Source organism: Neolamprologus brichardi, chromosome 6 (genome assembly GCF_056152115.1).
Source record: "Neolamprologus brichardi isolate AB-2024 chromosome 6, ASM5615211v1, whole genome shotgun sequence".
Lineage (NCBI taxonomy): Eukaryota > Metazoa > Chordata > Actinopteri > Cichliformes > Cichlidae > Neolamprologus > Neolamprologus brichardi.
Genome location: NC_142109.1, coordinates 12,830,449 through 12,853,273, shown reverse-complemented (window position 1 = coordinate 12,853,273; position 22,825 = coordinate 12,830,449). Strand labels below are relative to the sequence as shown.

Below are 22,825 nucleotides of genomic sequence, written 5' to 3'. Positions count from 1 at the left end.
AAGATGTCTTACACACCAACATACATTTCCAAGCACACCAAAGCTGTGTTCACCTTCACGACCCTCGCTGAGGCCCGGTGGGTCCGCTCTTTGTTTACAGGCAAAGGCAAAATCGTTGCCAGGCAACCCAGCCCAGCAACCTGTAGGGATCATTAGAGATGGCTGACATCTGGCCAGCATGGCTCGCTGTGGTCCGCAAAGGTGACCACAATCACAACCCGCTGTGACCGCTACTCTCCTTCTGCAACAGATATCAAACAGGGCCTGCACACTTCCAGATATCTTCTCATCTCAAACACATCCCCACTTCCTTTCTTACATTTTACAGTAACACAGAGGAAGATGTCAAAAAGCAGAGCAACGGGTTACCTTATAATATCAGCCTTAGTGCTTTCCAAACATCCTATAGCCGCATGCCTAGTAGCCTTCACCTTGACAAGATATTACAGGACGCACTTTATGGCACTGACGACCACGTGTGACACTTTGTCTGTTTAGACTATTATTAAGGTGAATGAAAAACACCAAAATGCACCGATTGTGAACCCAATTTACCATGCCGCTTGAAGCCATTTTACCACCGGAGTAGGGTTAACAGGAATAAAGGGAGGCAGAGGGAGAAGGAGCCAGTGAGTCATGCAGGGCAGGGCTTGACCCATTTCCATGTGACATGCGAAAAGCAGCAAGAGCCACTAATGGCTGTAATGTGGTTAGAGGGAAATCGCTAGATTACTGACCCGAGGTCTCAGCTTTGAGGCTGAACTTTCTTGCTGCCTAAGTTCAATCTTAAACCTCTGGGTTAGGTGCAGCTGCACACAACACTAGGCCACTGGGCTTCTGCCTGAGTGCTACAGTGCGCACTTCACTACCATGGCTTTGTGTGTCACAGGCGAGCCACCCCTGTGGACAGAATGACATTTTCCAAGGTCATGGTCTCCAGACCAGCTCTAAGGGGCTTTCATGCCAGTTCTGTACTTACAGCTACTGCTACATGCCCATCGTACACATGGAGACAATCTTCTTTGAAGAACAAACACACGTTTAATTGCTAAAGTCCTGCCCATGATTATCTTTTCCTTTTTTTCCTTGTTCCCCTGACATACACATTTAACTGCTTCGGCTCCTCAACGGTAGCTGGTTTGATGATGGAGGCATGGAGATACGGGCCGAGGCGGCAAGTGTCTGCCACTGAAAGGGAACCATTTAGCGGTGTAATGGCGGGGATGACTTGCATGTTGAGACAAACAGCTGCAGGGTGCTCAGCAGTCTGGATCTGTTATCACTCACACACGGATGATTCACTGGCAAAAACGGGAGGGAGTTTTCTCTCTGGGCCACTGAGATGTATAGCGCCACCTTATTATAGACAGACAAAGACAGACCTATGAAGGGGTCCAAGTCCAGCCTGAGACTCCATTAAAGGGAGGGCCAAAGGCTTCAAGACTTCCCAGAATAAACAGTGTTGAGCTTGACCAGGGATGCACACAGAGCAGATAAAAATATTTTCATGTACAGCGTTTAGAAATTTGTTGTGCTAACCTGTCAAAGGAAGAAACCGGGAGGCTCACAGCCCGTAACTACAGCTAAAAACAGTTGGACCTTCCAGGTAGTGGAGTTGTTCATTGTTTCACCACACAGAGCTGTCAACAATCTCCAGTTGTGAACTTGGCAGGATTATTTTGGCTGAGGCTTTTCCAGGTCAGAGGGTTGTGCACGCATGTGTGTGCTTTCGTGCTCAGATGTAGACGTACAGAACGTGTGCCAGCTATATTTCAGCTAACCTTGTCACGCAGAAAGATCACTAGTTAAAAAAAAATAAGTAAATATATAAAAGGAAGGCCTGTGAATTAGAGAAAGGAGAGAAGAGCAGGACACTAGAGTAAAAGGTAGGTCAAGAGGTCACCGACCACATGACTTCTGCGAGGCTGCTGACTAACATGTTCCCTCTCCTTTTTCCTCTCTCTCTTACACACACAAAGCTACTCTGTTGCTTAGCCAGGCATGAATATTGGCCTCCCTGACCCCAGGCCTGAACGGGGTAGGGGGGAGAGGAGACGGGACAGTGAAGGAAGGAAGGGACAGATAGAGAGATGGCAAAAAGGGAGGGGCTGATCTGACTGGGCAGGCAAGAAGAGGAGGCCATTAGCCGATTAAGGTTGGACGGGGGTGCATCAATACTGCGCTGATGTCAAAAGGAGAGTCGTGCCCATGAGCTAATATAAGAATGAGAGAGAGAGAAGGAACAAGAGATAGAGAGAGGAGGATAGTGCAGGTCAGGGAATCACTAAAAATCGCACAGACTGCTGACCGCAAAGCCCTACAAAGTGAAATAACATGAAAGACTGTCACAACATACCGAGACTAGAGCCATCACATTTACATCACCAAAATGATTAGCCTCTCTTTCCTGCTAAGACTGGGAGGCTCATGGTGGTATGTGTGCTTGGGTTAAGGAGGTAGGGCACAGGGTGAGGCCATAGGAAGGAAGGCAGGGAGTATGGATGTGGTGAAGAAGGAGCCGGGGCAGTAATTAAGTGTCCGGCTGGACCCTGGCGGGGGTTGCCACAGCCGCGGGCTATGCTAATGAGCAAGCCCGGCGGTCAGGGCTGCCTTATTAGTGCTCGCTGGACAATATGGTGGGAGAGATGCACTACTGACTGCTTCACATCTCTGCAAATGACTAACAGTCCTCCCAAGGAGGAAGGTAATTCCATTAATTGGAACACAGTGGATCAGGATCACCTCCCTTTCCTTTTTCCACAAACCCTCACTTGCTTGATCTATGTCAAATCTCCCCCCCCCCCCCCCCCCAATTAAGAAAAAAAAAGAAGTAGAAATTACTTATTTCGTTATTCATTATTACCTGTAATCAGTAAAGTAGTCTCAGTTCTGTAACCAGGATGTTAGCCACTTTGTCATATACTTTACTTCATGCGTGTTTTTTTCCTAACACCAACAAATTTTATAAAAGTTTTCACTTTGAAGAAGAATAACAGCAAGAGAAGACTGCAAGAGTAATGATTTAACCGAATGTTAACACAATACTTCATTGACATTTATTAGAAACATTAGACTTACTTTTGATTCAACGTCAACAAGTGTAAAACACATGTAAGTCAGTACCTTTCTAAACAGACAAATCTTATATTAAAAATGTAAAAAAAAATAAAATTAAAAAACATCAGTTAAATTTTTACAAATCCAGATCCTGGCTCTTTTGCCGTTTCCCATTTTTGAATATAAAATCAAAGGTTTAAAAAAAAAAAAAAAGAAAGGTGTCATGTGTTTAGAGTAAGGACACATCTGTAAATCGGTTGAATATTGATGTTCCTTTGCAGGAGCAACATGACCATCACTCCATCGAGTTTATTCATCGTGTTGTTTCCATTAGGAAGTTGATGAAACATGACAACCAACAAGGCGACAGGCAATACCAGTGATTACTGAGGCGAAATGTCATACAGGACAGTATGCCTCCTATTTACATTAAATGAACTTGTAAGACTGTGCCTGTCCTTTATGTTAAGCAACACCACCGCTTAATCTTAATCTTAAAATAATCTGTAGTGTCAAACAGGGGCAGGGCTGTTTAATGGGACTTCTTAAAATTCCAGCTCTGTTCCAAAAAAAAGGGAAAAAAAGTGGCAACAGTGTGAAAAATGATGTCAACTGAAACAGAAAACAATGACTTGGAAATCATTTTAAACATCTGTTTAATTGATAAAATAATGTCCAAATGATTTTAATAAAAATGCTCACTGAATTTAATGCCAGCATTATTCAAAGCAAAGGCAATGGAGGTGAGAAAAGAAGGCATTTGTTGTGCAGTGCTAAAAGTGCTAAAAAAAAAAATACAAATAAAAACACACCTGGCTTAACATTTCAAAACTAATCTGTCGAATAAATCCAGGAATCTCCATTTGTCTGTGTGTGTGTCTATTCTACAACTATTTCTAGAATTGACTTTTAACGTGACCTTAGTTCGCATTAGATCTTCTTAGGTTCACATTTGAGGCATTTATGGAACATCTGGAAATTTTAGCTACAGAAAAAACCCAACCCAAGCCTGTGCTAGAAAAGAAAGTGATAGTGTAATGATCCATCTAACTATTATTCGAACAATTAATCACAGCACTGCTGTCCTATCCTAGTCCTTTCTAGTGTCACTAGTTAATCTCGCACGCTGGTTTTAATTTCATGTATGGATGATCAAATGTATAATAACCAAAGATGTTGCTTGCCGTGCACCATTTTTAATCACGATTATATCGAACTAATTAAAAAAAATTAATCAGCAATTAATTAGTTTTAACATAGTCTCAGCAAAGTGCACAAATACAACTTACTTAGATTATGTATACACATGTTTTTGTACTTTTGACAGTACTATGGCTCACAACAGAAAAAAAAATGTCATAGATCAGAGCTTCCCTGTAAGCAGGCCGATTACAGCGTTGTTTGGCGCTGCATTGTTAAAACAAGCAAGTATCCTTCTGGTGCTTTCATAGATGCGCTAGTTACCCGTGCTAAATACACTGATGCACCCCCATACTATCGCTACTATCACTAGTGCTGGCTTTTAAACTGTGCACTGACCACAGGATAGTTTTCCACTTTGCCCTCAATCCATCCTTAATGAGCTTGGGACCAGAGACGAAGGTGGCCTCTGCACTGCTTTTGCATGCATTGTGTTTATTTGTATGTTCCTCTACAGAGTCATGTCAGCTGTGCACTTTTCTTTTATTATATTACATTATTAGTTTGTACACACCCCATTTAGATGCCTTTTTAAAAAAAAAATCATGTTATGGACCTTTTACCATTTAACTAGTCTAGTTTTTCCATTTTAAATAACTAGTTTTAAACGAATAGAAAGACCATCATGAAGTGACTAGTTTCTAGAAATCTACTGTAAGGACTGATCAACTCATTTTCTCGTGGTGATTCAACAATGTGGTGGAGAATGTGATGGAGGACACCACCTTGTCCATGTTCAACTAAGATGAGATCATAGTTTCATCAGTGAGCCCTGATGCTCTGCACAGATGAAGGCATCATCATCCTGGAAGAAACCACTCTCATCTGGACACAAACATTTTATCATAGGATACAAGCACAGCTACAAATCAACTTTTTATTACAGTCATGCTCTCCTCCATGCAAACTAAGGGACCTAAACCAAAACGTTCCCTCAGGGGTCACGGGTTAGAATTTTCTTTTTAGCAACAAGATATTCACCCTATAGTAACACAGATAGCAAGAGCTGCATATTTAAAGTAAATGAAGTCAATACTATATACAGTGATTTAGTGAAGAAAGTGAAGCCCTGTAGACAGTTGAAAAACCGCCATCCATAAACCACTAAAACGTCCCTCTAGCTGTCAGATAAATGGACACGATGTCTTTACATGACATGTCATCTCATGTATTGATGAAGATTAACATTAGACATTCAAATATTCACTTCAAAAATGATAAAAATCCAGACTCGATGCCTCTTTTGTCCAACTACCTGCACTATTCCACCCAAGTGTTTGTGTCTGTGACAAAGACATAAAGAGCCCATCTTTCAGCTAGAATCTGAGGTGAGGTGATACTCTCAGTAGGGATCAGGGTTCAGACAGCAGTGCTATATATAATGGTGGTTGAGTCGTATTGAAATGTAGCGCAAATTACCATCTGTGTATTTTCGGCCTTGGCCTCCGTGGTTTGTGGGTACTTTGGGCGGCATGCCAGAGGTGAAACAGGAAGGAGAAGTGTTCTTGGAAGAGAATGAGACGACTGAGAGCCCGAGACCTCTGAAATTCCTCAATGCAGATGAAGTGCACTTTACATCCTGGTTTATTTTTCCCTTCCATTTTTAGCATCTCACGTAGAAAAGAAAAAAAAAAGTTCTTGCTCATAACCTCAGATGTGTACTCGAAGCTATGTGCCTAAACTGCTGGAGGGAGACGTATGTATTACATGCTGCAGCTTTAAGCTGAAACATTACAAGTTCATCCCTAAAGGAAAGAAATCTTCATTATAGTCACTTTAAAGTCAACTTAAAATGCAAAAAAAAGTCAATGTGACACTAATATGGTAATGTCTGTATTACTGCACTGTAGCCCTGAACTCTAAATAATAACCAACAAAAGGTGCATGTGAGAACGCAAATGTCCAACATTCATATTTAAAAGCAGTCGTTTTCTCAGAAGCAAATCCTTCTTATATATTTAATTATGATGTTTAAAAGAGCAAACATTTCAGTGACTGTTTTCAATGCAGTATGAGATTCCTGCTTAATCGTCACAGTGCACATTACCTTTAGATGGCAGTTGGCACGGCCCCCCAGGCAGGCAGGCAGACATACACAAAACATAGGATCCCAACAAGAAAAACAGTCATTTTAGCTTGAGACACACTGCTGATTGGTTCGCTTGTGTTCTTGCGTGACCTTTGTATTTTAACAGGTTAGTTTGGGTCTGATGTTACGTGTTATAGCACAAAAGTGAGGAGACAATTTGTGCTTTCTATGAGGTCAAAGTGACTGGTTTTGCCAGCAGAGACAGGGTGGCTTTGAAAAGACTGATTTCTTTTCAAGTGTGCTATTTCCACAAATCAATGAACTTTGCCAATGCTGCCACGCATGTCGTTATAACATGTGAAGTTGTTCCTTTGTTGTTTGACAGGCAATGTGTCTCACTCTGTGCTGCAGGAGAACTTCTGGGATCGAGCGAGAGACGACTTACGCAAACAATGGCCAGCTTTATTCGAGAAAAGCTGTATGTAGCTCAACATCAAGTTATTTCAATACAAATACTCTCTAATCCTATATATCGTTTGGAAAAACAAAAAAAACAAAACATACAAATACATAGGGGTTGACTTGATTCTACTGACAATGTGCAAAGTTTATATAAGCAACTTATGACAGCTGAACATAAGTGTCATAAATGAATGTACTTAAAAGAAGTGTGAAAGTTTGGCTTAACAAACTTTGTTCTAAACTAGGGATATATCAACACTTTTAGCCCTTTATTATACAATCTTTGATTAAGCACAAATTAAAATCATCAAACTCATGAGACAACCTTTAATCTTGTAAAGGAAACAGTTTAAGAAATGGATAAATGAAAGCACACACACATACAGACACACACCGTTTCAGAGGTCTTTGTAGCCCGCTCCACAAATATCAAGCACTGCATCTGTACAACACAAAACTGATGTGACAACAGACAAACATCAGTCACCATCAGCATTCATCAATAGGCTGAAGCAGTCAACAAGGTGAATATCTGCCAGTATATTGGCCCATATTTCTACTAAAAATATAAATTATTTTCTGTTAAATGTAAACCAATTTAGTTCATATGAGTTAATAATCACCCAAAATGCACACACACACTTCAGAACACCATCTGTAATTGAAAACTGAAAATACCCCACTAAATGTTAAAACTGATCATTATAACAATAAACAGCTCAGGCTTGTATACTAACTGAAGTACCCAGTGAGAACAGGCCAGGGTCTGCTATCTGTCACTGTTCAAAGAACCAGCTTCAGAATATGTGAAACATCTATTCCACATGAAACTGTCAAATCCCTTCTCAACTGAGTGGGCAAAAGACAGGCATTTTCTAATCACCGTGCCTATACTATCAAACACTCTCAAGGTTATTGCATTTAAGACTTTTTTTTTTTTTCTTCCTGTCTTGAAAAGGTCGACAAAGAAAGAATGAGAAAAACTCTAGCTAGTGTGTTGCATTCGTGTGTTATCGTGCAGACTAGACACGCCGACTTCGATGATCTAAAATCAGTTGGTAAATATGTTGCTTTTTTTCAATGTGCGTCTGGGCCAAAGCACATGCTGCTAGATATTTGGCACTATGAATGCAGAGCAGGTAATGTGAGGTGTTGAAACCGCATTGATGAAACGAGAATGCAAATCATTCCATTCAATCATTTTATCAATATTCTGGAAAACTAATCAAGTAAATGGTTTGTTTTTTGGAGTTTCCTAAACATCTGTGTATATCCTTTACAGCTGTTCAGATGGTATAGAAGGCTAGATGCAAGCCCTGCTGAGAACCTGTCCATTCTGTGAGAGCAGGCCATTATACTGGCACATGCATTTTAAATGTGTTGCAACCGCAACCTCGTCTTACTCTGACGAATGCTTTATGTTGCTGCGCCTTATTAAAAGCTCTTACCATTATTGTCTGCTCCACAGCTCATCTTTCTAGATCCTAATTTAGTAAACTGAGAGCTCTGAAACAACATATAGATGGTATCGTTCCGCCATCAATGCCGCCTGACGCCCAGGAAGGAATGATTGTGGTGACTTTTGTGTACTCAGCTATTCAAACATTGTAACAAGATCCCAATTATCTACAAATAGTTAACTGAAAGGCAACAGTACTTGAATGTCCTGTCCTTAAGTAATAAGGGGGGGAAAAAATCCAGTGAAAACCTCACATCGGACCTGAGAGATGTGGTCGAACCTTCATTTGACCCATCTACTGCTCACTGAGGCCTCATCAGAGATGGTGTCAGTGGAAGGGTGGTTGTCAAGAAGGAAGGGAAACAGGAAGAAAAGGTTGAGGTATGCCAAATTATTCAAAAATACCTCTTTTCCACTAGCACCTACTTGACTCAACTGGACTTGTTTTTAAGGTTTGCGACATAAACAGAGTGCATGTCATGAGATTCTTTACTTTACAAAAATCTAATTTGCCATTTTTGAAACCGATGGAAATGGCTACACACAAACCAACACCGCAGTAATGATAAGGTACAGATTTTTTTGAGCAGCAAGTATACCATCGCCTCAATGTCCTCCATTGTTGTGTTTTGTTTGTGTCGCATACAAAAGACTTTCAGGCCACTTTGCTGTGACAGCCCCACCCACACTTAAGTGTGACTCGGATTGAGGAAAAGAGTTATAAGTGGACTGAGAAATCAGTGGCAGCAGGTGTTATGGAGGGATGAATCCCAATCTGAAATGTACATTTCTACTAATGTAGACCAGTTTACAAATATAAAACGGTCTAAGTAGTTTACCTTTACCCTACAAGTTTACCGCAAATAACAATTAGCTAGCTGCCACCAGTGCAGGCGCAGTGGAAACGAGTTCTCTAACTGCACACGAACGTAAGGTGCAAATGCTGACTGCCTATCAGATAATCATTAGTCCTTGATCAAAGACTTCCCTTCATAATGAGCTTCAAAAGTTTCAAAAGTGTCAACAGAAGCTAAACTGCAAAGACATGACTGTCACTTTGTTAATATCATTAATATCAGATAAACGTAGCTGCCGCGATTAGGCTCATCAAATACAAAGGAGTAAAGGATACAAAAACACCCTTACTGTTCAGTGGATGAATTGCTTCCTATAGTGGTGGATATTTTGTGTATGTTATGTTAAATTAAAACCTGAGATAATTTACAAAGCTATGATATGGATGCAAAATATGCCATACATGTTGAATGTCCTTGACTTAAAATGTTGCTACTGAAACACTAGCCACTTGAATAGACTTGACTCTGGCTAGATACATAAAAACAGAACATAAAGAAGGAAATTCGAGCTCCACAGCAGAGAGGAGAGGGTTTAACTGGCTAATTTAAAAAAAAAGAAAGAGAGAAATTAAGCCAGGATATTTGGATTTTCAGGGCTCTGGTTTAAACAATTAAGAGGGCTGTGTCAACTTCTTAGCGGCCGTGGGTCAGTTGATGATTTTAACTGTCACGCTTTGTGCCAATTTTTTTTTTTTTTTATTTTAATATGAATGGCATCTTCTTTGCTTGTAGTGTTTTTAGTAGGGATGAGTCATGCTTTTCTACTGAATCTGCTTTATGCGCGCTGGTAAATAATCTAAGCAGCCATTTGAAAAGAACATCTCAAGTCTGACAAGGCTGTACAAAACCCCTCTTATCAGTTAAAGTAATTGTATGGGGTGTTCTATATAAAAGGAATAAGAAAAACCATCAAAAGCTACAACTATGGTTCACTGCTCCAAATGTGATAACGCCACAGTTTTTAAAGAGAAGTGCTAAATGTCAAGGTTCAAATTTACTATTCAGCACCTTTGCGGTTTGGTTTCCATGAATATAATTTAGTGGTTTGTTTCTTTGCGTGGCTGTGTCTAAATTTCACGGCAAAATAACAATTTCCACAAATTTGAACAGGTTCTGGTCTTTAAAAACTAGATGTCAGTAAGTAATCATCTAATCCCAGCAATAATAAAACTACTGACAAGCCGAAATTGCTATTTGGTCAAAGTGGTATGGAAGGAGCCAACTTTATTTTGTTTTATGTTGCAATATATTGTTTTATAGACCATTTTTTCTAATTTTGTATTGCTATAGTCTAATTTTAGTCCTCCTTTGGGTAAGGCAGTGCAATATGGCTTTAATCTCAATACAGCCGGACTCTATGCAAAAACTAAATTTATGAACCATAATTTAGTACTCCATTTTTTTTGTGGAGAAAAGCCAGATGGCATGTCTATGTGAAGTCAGCCAAAACGCAAACCTTTCATTTTTGGGGGGAGAAAAAAAAAGTCATAAGCAATTCAAAAGCAGGGCTTTAACAGCATCACTATTATTTAATTAGGAATAACTGACTTAAGAACAACATTAATCAAACTCATTTCAGTTCATGGACCACATGCGCTCAGCCCAATTTGATCACAAGTGGTTCGAAATATAGCATAATGATCCATTTGTGCTATTTTTAGAGTAAAGAAGAGCAAGTACATTCTGAAAATGCTCACATTTAATAAACCATCCATTTACAAACCGGATGACAAAGCACCTGGAAGAAACACAGTCTGATGTAACTACAAACAAACATAATTCAGAGACACACACTGGCCCAGCTCCTTAGTTTAACCACCTTAATATAGTGTCATATGACAGATCATGGGTAATGTCCTAGTTTGGGCCTCTTACTTGGACTGATGACAGTTTATTACAGCTGGTTAAAGGTTTTGGTTAGCATACATAAAATAAAGGGAAAACACATTGCACCTCCATCTAAACTAAATTAAATTGCATTTTAAAAAATTATTAAATTTTATGCCACAAATAAATGTGTTCATCCATTTGTTCAAATTTTCAACACAACTTTGGTAAAAGTGTTTACTGAAAATATAATGTCTAGATCAGGCGACCGTGGCTGAAGAGTTGGGAGTTCGTCTTGTAATCGGAAGGTTGCCGGTTCGAGCCCCGGCTCGGACGGTCTCGGTCGTTGTGTCTTTGGGCAAGACACTTCACCCGTTGCCTACTGGTGGTGGTCAGAGGGCCCGGTGGCGCCTCTGTCAGTGCGCCTCAGGGCAGCTGTGGCTACAATGTAGCTTACCATCACGTGTGTGAATGGGTGGATGACTGGTTGTGTAAAGCGTTTTGGGGTCCTTAGGGACTAGAAAAGCGCTATACAAATACCATTTAGATTACTGTAGACAAGCATAGCAAAATAAAGCAAATATATAATAATTAAAAAAAAAAACACTGAAAGAAATAAAAAAATTTATGAATTATATATGAAAATAACTTAAAAAAAATATGAAAATCCCCCCCCCAAAAAAAACTACAAAGCACAACCTGTAATACAATTCTTCCTAGTAGAAAGTGCAGTGAAGTAAAAGGCCCAGTCACACTGGCAATCACGTTTTAGATCATCCGCTTCATGATCGATCACTATTCACATATTATTGTAATGTGTGAAGTACAGAAACAGAGTGATGAGCTTCGGTTGGTTGGTTGGTTGCACAAAATAATGGGATCCATTAAAATCCATTGAGAAGTTAAGCAACACTACGAGCAGAAGAGCTTCTTTTGAAAACTGGAAGGTCCCTACAACACGATCAATATGACTGTGCCACTGAGCAAATTTGGGGCAAAGACCTATTAGGTGATGACGTTCTCAAGTTTCACTAAAATCTGACCAACACTTAGGAGGAGCAGTAATTCCTGTGAACTGAAGGAAGACAAATGGACATGTAGATGGTGGTCCTTAAGCCGGAGATGTTTGAGAAGAAAAAAAAAACGTCCTCCGCACTTTGCAAAGTCATCCAGTGGGCCTGATTGGACCTTTTGATTCATGTTTGACAGACCCGGTCTGAATGATTGAGTTCACACTTTCTTGGCTGTGTGAGGAAAAGTTGCTCATACTCAGAAACTTCCCTCATATCCTCTCATTGGTTGAGACATGTCGGTGGCCACATAAAACCACATGGAACCCACACGTGCATGTTTTTACATATGTGCATGTATGTATGCAAAAATATTCAAGCATATGTAAGCACTTTTCACTGGTATCGTGGTTGTTTTACAGTTCTAACGTACACAGGAATTAGTGACAAATACTAAGGTTTTGAAGTATACCAATTTCCAAACTTGCAACAGCATCCCAACTCCTCAAATGAAATACACAAATTTGCTTGTCTGCATGAGGCAGAATTGTCACAAATGGAGCACAGATTATCATTTCATGTGGTGCTGAAAACGACCAATAATAAGCCACTTGACACACAAGTCAGACGCCACCAATTTTTCTTCCGCTTAAAACAAACTAACCTCGTTCAAACCGAGGCGTGCGTGTTGCGCTAACTTTCAGAAGAAGCCAGGGTACATTCTTTAGAACAAGTGTGAAAAGAACAGGCCATCACCCTGCTGCGTAGTTTTCTGGCATACTGAAGCTCCTCACAGAGGTGATTGTGTGTCTGTGGAAGAGAAGTGAGAGAGTGTAGGAGGGTGGAAGGTGGGAGTGTGTACAGCGTCCATGTATTGTTTGTAAATCACCCTACTGGCAAAAGGGACACTTGGCTCTATAGCAGCCAGTCCACCCAGGGATACAAAGCAAGCTCTGGTGTGAGGTGGAGAGGGGGGGAAGAGTGAGAGGTAATTCTATATGTGCATGTATGCATGCATGTGAGAGGACAGTGTGTTAGAGCGATGGAGACAGCATCTATTAGAGACACTCAGAAAGGACGGCAGGGGAGAATGAGCAGAGGAGCGAGGAGGACGAGGGGGAGGGAGGGAATCTTGCGAATTGGGGGTAGGTGGTGGGGGGTGTCTTTTTTTATATGGTGGTATTGGTTTGAAGGCTGTTTGGCAGAGGCGCCCAAGGCAGTGCTTGCTTGGATTTTAGCCTGTCACTTAGGACAGGGACACTAATCAGGATTGGTCCCAGTTCCTACCCAGGAAAAGGGGGAGTACTTTCAGACCATTACTTAAGAAAAAAAAAGAAAAAGGAGGGGAGAGGAGAGGAGCAAGAAAGAGAGAAGAACTGCTGTAGCACAGCAGGAAATGCTAACCGCTAGCCTCATTTACATGCAGGTCCAGGGAGAATGGGGGGGAGGCTTATTCCGTTTCCAATCTCCATGTTAAATGCTGGCCAGGGCAGCTGATGGGAATGAGAGGCATTGTTCGCCCCATGCTGCTCTTCCCCCTCTCCATTACACCAATACCTGCCTCTCTTTCTTTGTGGCATTAAAAAAAGGGGGGTGGCACTGCTTTAATAATTTCAATCTCGACCTGAAATCCATATGAACCTCACAAGGTTTGTATGTGGCTGTTTACTTTGTGCAGACTGTGTACTGCAACCAACCCTCATAGGTCTATCTGTTCTGTCATAACCAGGTTGTGACCCGAGGCTGCCGCATTCAAAGCCATCCTTCACCCACTGAGTCTGTTCTGTGGCATAATGATTGCTATGACAACCATCACTTAAAGCCACGGGTAGGTGGAGGAGAGATGTCAGCTTCTCGTCTACTCTTCTGATGATCTCATTTCTGGCTGGCAGGTACAACAAGGTCAAACCACTGAAACTGGAAAAGTGGCTGCTTGCTACATGCAAATGACAGAACCGACTTTCCAAACAATTACACTGCCCAGTCCAAAAATCGACGTGGGGCTAAGCTGCGAGAACCACAAGGTAGGGATATGAAAAATAAAAATAAAAACCATAACAACAAAAAAAATATCAGGGGAGTCTGAGAGAATGAGATGTAGAGGGAGGCACTGCTCTCTGGCCAGCTATGAGCACAAAGTCTGACTGTGCGTGCCAAATGAGGTTTTAAAACGGTTTTTCTGGGAGGATTTGGGCTAATCTAGAAAACCTTCTGGAGGAAGTGCAAATACATCTGCCGCTGACCACTCCCCTGTAGAGTACGAGGGATTAATGGCATGGCAATCTGAACCAACATGGACCTCGGTCAAAACACTGGTGGGGTGTGGGAACACACGGGCAATTATGAGCTGAGCCATCTGATTCTGTCTTTTAGCTTCCCACATCCGACCGCTGGTAACTTGACTCGACTAATTTGTCCAGCTTAATTTGTTTCTACTTATGGTTTTGGCTTCTTTAAAAGAACCATAAGCCACTGGACTCTGCACTCAAAAAACATCCACTTATTTGCTAATCTCTTTAGAATCGTAAGGTCAGAATCAAGTGAGCATGTGCCCTTGGTTAACAATGAAAGGCAAGATATTTGTTTTAATACGCCAGAAGATGAAACGACTAAATAGCAGCATCGTAAATAACCTAACGCCGCCCTGACAATGTCTTTCTCAGGAGATGACATCACATCAGTGATTTTAACTTCTCTGGATTTTTGTCCCACTGCCAAACACTTCCACACCCTCTTTTAGAGGTGATATATTGTTTCCCTAGAGAGCTGTCACTGCCTTATGGTCTTACTATCCTGTGTCTGTGACGGACCCCCCCCCCTTCTGTACTTTTAATCTTCCTATAAAACTGATCCTATGTCCCAAAAAGCTGTAAACACACAGCTGTTAGACCAGCTAGTTAAAGACATTAGCCTGCGTCGTGCTCGTGTCTGCCCAAATGCGCAAAGACGAAACGCGTCCGCGCCAAATGGAGGGAGAGGGGTTAGCCTGGCTGGTGCGCTGAAGGCTAACTGAAGCCAGGCTGTGCTTCAGAATGTCTGTGTGTGTGTATTTGTGCGTGCGTACGAGGCCTCCTGCCCTCCTCTACCCACACAGGAAGTGAGGTCATCCCATAGCACTGTGCCGTGCCGAGTGCACTCAGCAAGGGTGACAAAGATCAACGTGTTGGCCAGCCCACTAGGAAATATACGTACATTGAATTACAGAGTTTTAAAAGGCAGCTTTGTGGGTAATTAATGCGTAATATACATAAGCAGTAGGATCTGTATATAGACAGTTTAAAAAAAAGGAAGCAATAAACCAAGCGGAATCCACAGACGAAATACAAAATCAAGATGCCACCTTGTGCCAAAAATATTCCCAGTTTGGTGCACTTGTTAATGATGTACCACATGCTCAAAAAATTCTTCACAGCCCGCAGGGGGTGGTCGTTCTTTTAAGACAATTGAGGAAGTACTTTATCTCTCAACAACACAATTTAAGTGTCTTTCTAGGAGTGAAACGTGAGACAGAGGCAAACAATAAATCACATCCCTGTTTAGAGCGGGCGTCTGGCACGACTAGCCAGCTTCGGCTCCCCAGACCACCACCACCACCTCCCTCCTCCACCACCGCCGCCTCCTCCTCCTCCTCCTTCTCCTCTCCTCTCATGCTCTCCATCCCTCATGCCTGTTAAAGGCTTGTCCTGCAGGGCCTGGATGCACTTGTGTGGTACAACAACAGAGAAACCGCCCAAAGCTCTTAACAGCTCTTCCTCTCCACTTCCTCCCTCCCTCCATCTCCACTGCTGCTACCACCACCAGCTCCTCTCTCCCTCTCCACTCTGCTCTGTCTTTCCCAGCTGCACCGGCGAGCTGTTCCGTATGAACTGCTGCCAGCTGAAAGCCTGCTACTCCTGTGAGATTGCTATTACTCAGTGCAAGCAGGGCTCTGCGTAGCCAAAGGGCTGCTCTCCGAGCTGTAGATCTCCATGTTGTGACTTGTCAACACGGGAAAAATCGTTACCAAGGCTGAGGCACTTCCATTCCTCACAGAGGGGGTTCTGATTGCGACCAGGCAGACAGGCAGGTACTGTACTGAAGTATTAGGCTGACTACTGATTTTGTGCTGCAGAGGACTCTCTGCTCAGAGAAAGCACTTTGAAATGATTAGATAACACACATCTGAAAAAAAAACCCTTTCCAAGTTGGCCATTTCAGATCAAGTTTTTTTTTTTCTGTGTTACAATTTGAACTAAACTTTGCTACACTGTACCAGAATTTATTTTTAAGACACCTAACTTACCACAGGCTCGAACAGTAAGCTTTTCAATGCTTCTTTACTGTGACTGGTCAAATGCATTCCTTTACTCTTTATTAAACAGTCTTTATATTTCTATGAGCGGCACGCCTCTCTGTCAGTTCTTCTGCTAAAAATGTCACTGAATTGTATTAAACCAGCTGGGGGAGATCCAAAGTGTGACTGGGTGAGTATCACATGAGCACAAAAACCGTCAGGCAGCCAAGTCCCAAGTTCGATTCCCAGCCAGATGGATCTTTACTACAAGTACTACAAGTTACCCCGCTCTTTCCCCCCGGGCTTCCTGTCGCTCTCCATCACTCAAATGTAGAAAAAAGGCACAGGACTTTTTCCTTTCTCAAACATATTTAATAAAAGGGGAAAAATGATAATATTTATTCAATCTTCAAAAACTCTAATATCTTCTAATCTCCTATAACTCAGGCCAAGACTGCACATTAATGCATTACCACAAGGAAAAAAACTGTCCAAGTTTGGGGAGCTTTTTCTTTTTCTAAATCAAAAAAAAAAAAAAATCAAATCTTTTTTCTGCACAAATACGGTGATGCTCAGTCTCACCATCTAACATAAAAATGTCATTACTGACGATGTTCCAGTCACACTACTATGTGTACATGATGCTTTATCATTGTAGCCCAGCCAGAGCTTGAAGTTCAAGTGCAAATCATGCTGTATTTAGCATTTGGTACTGTTATAGCCCTTCTCAGTATGCAAGAGACCGACTTGCATGATTCTCTTCCATTAATTAAAAAAAAAGAAAAAAAATGCACACAGACGCTTGGGTCGTGAAACCTCAAAAGACTTGGCGAGGTAATATAACAATCTGCATAACTTGTGTGAGTGTGTCTAGACACAAAAGGATTATGTCTGGCCCACCACTTGTCATTGTGTGGTGCTTTAACTAGCTATGAATCCACAAAGATCCAAGCAGGCCTTGTAGTTTTGGTTTGACTAGCACGCTGTGGTCTAGGTGACCGTAAGTGCACGCAGTCTTCCAAGAAAACAGATTTCTTTCGTAAACATGTCAAATTATCACCAGAAATCTCAGCACAATTGTTCATCTTCTGTCCCAACACATACAAAAAAATGAATTTGTGATGTTGTGTGTCTTGATGTCGCTTTAGCCCAGACTTGTATTTACTGCAAAAAGAAGTCATAGGAAATCAAGGCTCGTGGTTTTGTGTCTCAAAGTATTGTATTTCTGTATTGGTGATAAAATCCAATTAAAGTGAAAAGAAACTGAATTAACGACAAAAAAAAGAAAAAAAAAATCTCCATTGTGCTTTACCAACGTGACACTGACCAACATACTTGACCCCGAGTGTTAAGAGTTTTCAATTGACATGCCTGCATTCAGATGTTCTCGAGTAACAAACATAACCAAAACCTAAGGGAGACATAATACCAAAAAAAAATAAAATACCAATGTAACGTATTAGCCTGGTTGTGTAAAGAGCGGTTAGCATTTCAAATGATGCCTTCAATGGGATGTAAAACTGAATTTTTTACAGCGCGTTCATTTCACATTATTTTCAAGTAACAGATCCACACAGAGTTTTGCTTCTTAAGAAATGTTTTTTTTCCTTTTCTTTTTTTGTAGTCTGTGTGCTTTGAGCCAATTGTCTGAAGCAGCAAATAAGGTTAACATTTGGTATAAATATTGATCCTCACCCTGAGGCTTAGTTACTTCTTTGAAACCAGGCCCATTAAACCTTGCCCAAACTCACATCACTCTCAGTGTTTTTCTGTTACTATTAAGTGAAACACAAAAGGCAGCTGGACTCTTCTTCTTTTTTGCTTACAAAGAAGAAGAAGAAGAAGCAGGTTTCTCTTCTCTCAAAGACTATACAGCGAGAGAGGCGTCCGCCACCTTTCCCCTGCCCTATAATTCATTTCTAAGTTAAAGGCTGTGTATCATTACTCGCTTGAGCTCTACTCGCCCGACGCCGCCAGTGCACCCAAGCCTCATCAACTTGAGGGGCAGCGGTGGTGATGTTAGGGTGTGTGTGTGTGTTGGGGAGGGGGTGTTCTTGGCAGAAATTCCCCCACAAATTTTATGCCAAGAGCGAAATGGAAACCTCCTCTCATTTTCCTTTCCCCTTAATCCAATGTTTTCAAGCCCCAGCCCCACCAAGGTCATTATAATCATAGCAAGTGGAAGGTAGCCAGTGACCCGCCATTACAGTAAGCTCCAGAGCCACCCAGTCTGTCAGCTATTGGCTGACAAAGACGAGCAGAGTTAGATCTAGAAATGTCCAACGCAACTCCATTTCAGCTGAAGATAACCAGGGGCGGACGGAGAAGGCTCCTCCCCAGTCGCTGAGGACGGTGCTTTTTGTGAAGTGGCTCTTCTTGATTGTTTGAGAAGCACGAGGTGGTGCGGAGCGGGTGATCTGAGTAAAGCGGAAGCTGGGATATGGACATTTTGGAGACAAAAGGCGGCAAAAACGTTGCTTCTCACATTTTCGAATGCACAAAGTCACAGGCAAAATATCCAAACTTTTACGCATTTTAACCTAACTTTGAATCACAAGTAATAAGGCAGCAACATTACACACACACAATAACACACCACAAGGTCATAAAGAATGGCTGTTTTCATTGTGGCACCAAAGGTCATGTTTACTTGTCAGAGTGAAGGCGCCATACTGTACTGTGACCTCCATAGCCAGCTTATGTACCCACAGACACAAAACACACACACACACACAAGAGGTTGTGTGTTCACTTTCATAACACTTTCACATGTGTGTGCCATGCACACGCACTTAAAGAATAGTCTCCACTCACAAGCTGTGCCACAGACAATAGGACACTGCACACTGGGCAGCACAGCCCATATATCTGGGTCTGTGCTAAGATAAAGCACCTCCAGCATTAAAGCCAGTGTATTAGCTTGCCCTTTTTCACCACAGATGAAGAGATTTGAAGCTCGATATTGTGCTCGTTGGCTGGCACACCACCAGGGTGTTGTTGGCTGAATAATGAAAAACACACAGACTGACAGCGAATGGCATGGGGTGACACTTCCATTCTAGAGTGGGAAGATCCAAAACAAAGCGCAAAAAGCTTCTGACAAATTCATACTTTTCTGTGACAGTTTGTTGACTGAGGAGGGAAACAACTCCTAAATCAGAAAAAAAAAGCAGCTTTCATTTAGAGCCAGGAACAGGCACAGCAGTGCTCCAGTACAGTGCCTACACGGGAGTGCATGGTTTCAGATACGTGGGTGAAGAGTATTTTTGTTGCAGGCCAATTACGAAGCGGCTTAATTGAAAGGTTGATGTGCTCAAAAAGAGAGAAAATACTGGGACATCTTGTGTTGCTGATCCAGACTATACATAATCACACTGTGCCAAACACAGCGTTTATCACGAAACCATGTGCACCTTCTGAAAACACCGGTTGTCTTAAATCACAAATCTTAAGCAACCCCTCTCATTCCCCTCTGCATGGATCTTATATTTTAATCAGCTCACCGCTCGTCTGATAGAACGGTTCATTTCGATTCACACACTATGCCAAATATTTACATTTTAAACTAACAAACTCCATCCTTAAAAGTCAGTGCCTTTACCTTGCTGCTTCTTTCAAAGTGTAGAATGCAAAAATTGAGATGGTTTAATAGATATTCAAGTGCTGCAGTCCTCTTGCCTGCTCCCCCCCCACACACACACACAAAACACAATTTATTTGAATATATATCACAAAGTGAGTCACTCCACCTGAGCAGGACTACAGACGTGTTCTTATTTCCAGGAAAAGCCGAGTATAAGCTCGTAGGAGTACAGTGGGCTGTACAGTAGAAACCCCCACCCCCAATCTGAAACCTTTCTTAAAGAGAGAATGGCAGAGAAAACTGATGAATACACCTAGGGAGAGGGTCACTCTCACCTCACGTGTGAAATTAATGTGCCACTGCTTGCATTTCAGGGCTACGGCGAGCGCTCGACACACGTCATGACACACAAGACTTTGGCAAAACACATGCCTTTGCACAACTACCGTTAAAGACACCCCACCCCCCCTCCTTCTAGGATGTGTAGTGATAGTATGCAGGCTGAAGCGGATTCTTATCATTTAAACGTCGTGACCCTGCTTCTGCGCGGTTCATCCATGTGACTTACACACTCCTTATGCAGCACATCAGCGAGGATTCGCTGTCAGTCAAGTCAGGAGCACACACACACACACACACACACACACAGTCCCTGCACCCACTGTCACCTCGTCTCCACCTCTATGCCTCCCAGCCAACCGCTGCAATTTCCCCAAGTTCAAGCCTAGGTCAAACACCTGAACAGTAGATCAGTTAATATTAACAGTGGAGAAAAGGAAAATGGGATCTGTGCTAGTTAGGCCGAGCAGCTCCCCGGATCTGACATTTAAGAAATGATGATGATGAAGAAGAAGAAGACAGTGCCATAAAGACAAATGCATCAAGCCACTGTTGATGTAAACATGAATCACTCATTATTCATTACATTTACATACTAATATGACTAATTGTGCTCTTTTGCTTACGCGCGTGTTGGGCAGGAATGATTAAGAGCAGACTAAATGCCACTCTTGGATAAACCCTTTAATAATAGTTGTCATCGGCCACGCTAACGTCTCCAGCAATCCTCTAGTGGCCAGAGAATGTCACTGCAGCTTTTCATTATCTGGACTGATAAAAGGCACAATACGAACATCCAAGACACGGTAGGGTCAAACACACAAAAGTAAAAAGAAAAAAAAAACGTGCTCCTTCCCAATTCAGCTTCAGCACGGGATTCTCTAATGGGCTTTCTGTGGCGTTTGCACAGCGTTACCGTGAGAAACGTAGTAAAGAAGCACAAGTGTCGTTTCCTTTTTCTAACCGCGTTATTGATCGTAGTCTGTCTGCAATGAATGGCTGCAAAAGGGAAGGGGGGAAAAACCCTGAACTTCAGGTGACCGACCATGGCTCTGACACAGCCTGCATGCAGACTGGGAGGGGTAGGGGGGAGAGAAAAAATTGCATTGCCTCGGAAAGAAAAAAAAAAGAAAAGAGAAATTAACCATACTTTAAAAAATAAAAAAAGTCGATGACAAACAAGCGAGAAGAATTCTCGTCTCTACGATTGGGGAGCCGCAAAAAACTATGAGGCGAAAGTTGGACGTTTATTGCCGACGAAATGAAGTTTACCGAGCGTTGCTAGATAGCGCTATTGCTAACTAGGAACACTGGAGTACGGGTAGCCAGAGTCTGGCTCGTCTGATCCGACTGACCCTTCATTTTATTGCGGCCAGACTCCCAGATCCTCCCCTTTCTACCCGAAAAGCGACCTAGCGGAGGCGAACGCATTACCGAAAACGCTCGGCCGTTATCGCCCCACACGCACACACAACCGACACATATGCCAACTGACCGCAACCTTTAGCGGAACCGGACCTTTATCGATTATACCCTTATTAAAGCCACGTATCATTTATCCACTCACTGCCTAGGCTAACGTTTACCCATCGCCAACAACATGGCTGCCTCGCTCGGACCTAAAAAGGGGAGAAATAACCTACGCCGAGTCTTTTGTCTGTTTCACCTCTTTAACCCTAAACTACTGCGCAAAACACACGGAGAGCCGTTAAAATTGCACAAAACGAGCGAACGACTTACGTGAAGGCAGGCGCTTGGGTTGCTCCTGCTTCCTCCTTGGCATTTTCCCCCGTTTTTAATCACATTCTCGTCCTTGTTTAGGGATAAGGAGAAAAAAGGTTTTTCCCATTGAGACTGGAGGCGCCAGTGATGGCAGGGACTTGGTCGTGCACCTGGCTTTGCTCGGTTTAAAGTGTATTGTTGGGGGAATGGGAACACACAGGCGGAGGAGGTGCCGCTGTTGTTGTTGCCGTGTCTTGACTATGGCTGCTCTCGGTGCAAGTGTGTCTCCGAGCCCCTAACTAACACTAATGCAGGGATCAAAGGGCAGCAACAGCAGAGCAGGCAGACACGCGCGCGCACGCACACACACATACACAGACACGCGCGCTCTCTCTCTCGCTCACACAGGCGCTCACACGCGCTCTCTCTCTCTCACATACACACTCACTCACTCACTCAAACGCACACTTGCGCGCACGTACACATTGGAGGAGCTCGCCCCCGAGAGCAGCGTACGGACAAGGTGCCCCCAAGCTTTCAGAGTGTATTACTGAACAGAAAATATATTTGAGAAAGCAGGGACATAATTCGGCGGAGAGAGCATATTGATGGAGTCGGGTTGCATTAAAGGGAGTCAGGGCAATTTCCTTCCCACAAAAACAAAACAAACAAAAGAAACATTATAAATAAATAAATATATTTATATATGTATAGAGATATATAAAAAAAAAACCAAAACAGCGCGACAATAATTTATGCGGTGCATGCAAACATGAATGCACATCTTAGCTCTGACCTGCTGGTGGAACTCGCTAAATCCGGGGCGAAATTTAACATTAAATTCAGCGCTCCGTGGATACATTTACACTAAAACCCTAATCCTAATATATGTATATGTATGTGTGTGTATATATATATATATATATTTAAATATATCATGATTAATATTAGCCCTCAATTTCCGTCACGGTAAAAGTTAATAATAAATGGAAATAAATAACAGGGGG

The 22,825-nt window shown here is 42.2% G+C and overlaps 1 protein-coding gene across 2 annotated transcripts in view; it reads right to left on the bottom strand.

The window, feature by feature from the left end:
* Positions 1-22,259, bottom strand: part of znf827 (zinc finger protein 827) — a 76,010-nt gene extending 53,751 nt beyond the window's left edge. The window contains exon 1 of one of the 2 annotated variants that reach the window (XM_006796056.2): positions 21,837-22,259. In XM_006796056.2, the coding sequence (XP_006796119.2) occupies positions 21,837-21,879 (43 nt within the window). In that variant the 5' untranslated portion in view covers positions 21,880-22,259. Of the gene's footprint in view, positions 1-53; positions 181-21,836 lie in introns of those variants that run through there. The other variant, XM_087841704.1, reaches the window with a different exon arrangement.
* Positions 22,260-22,825: the final 566 nt, after the last annotated feature.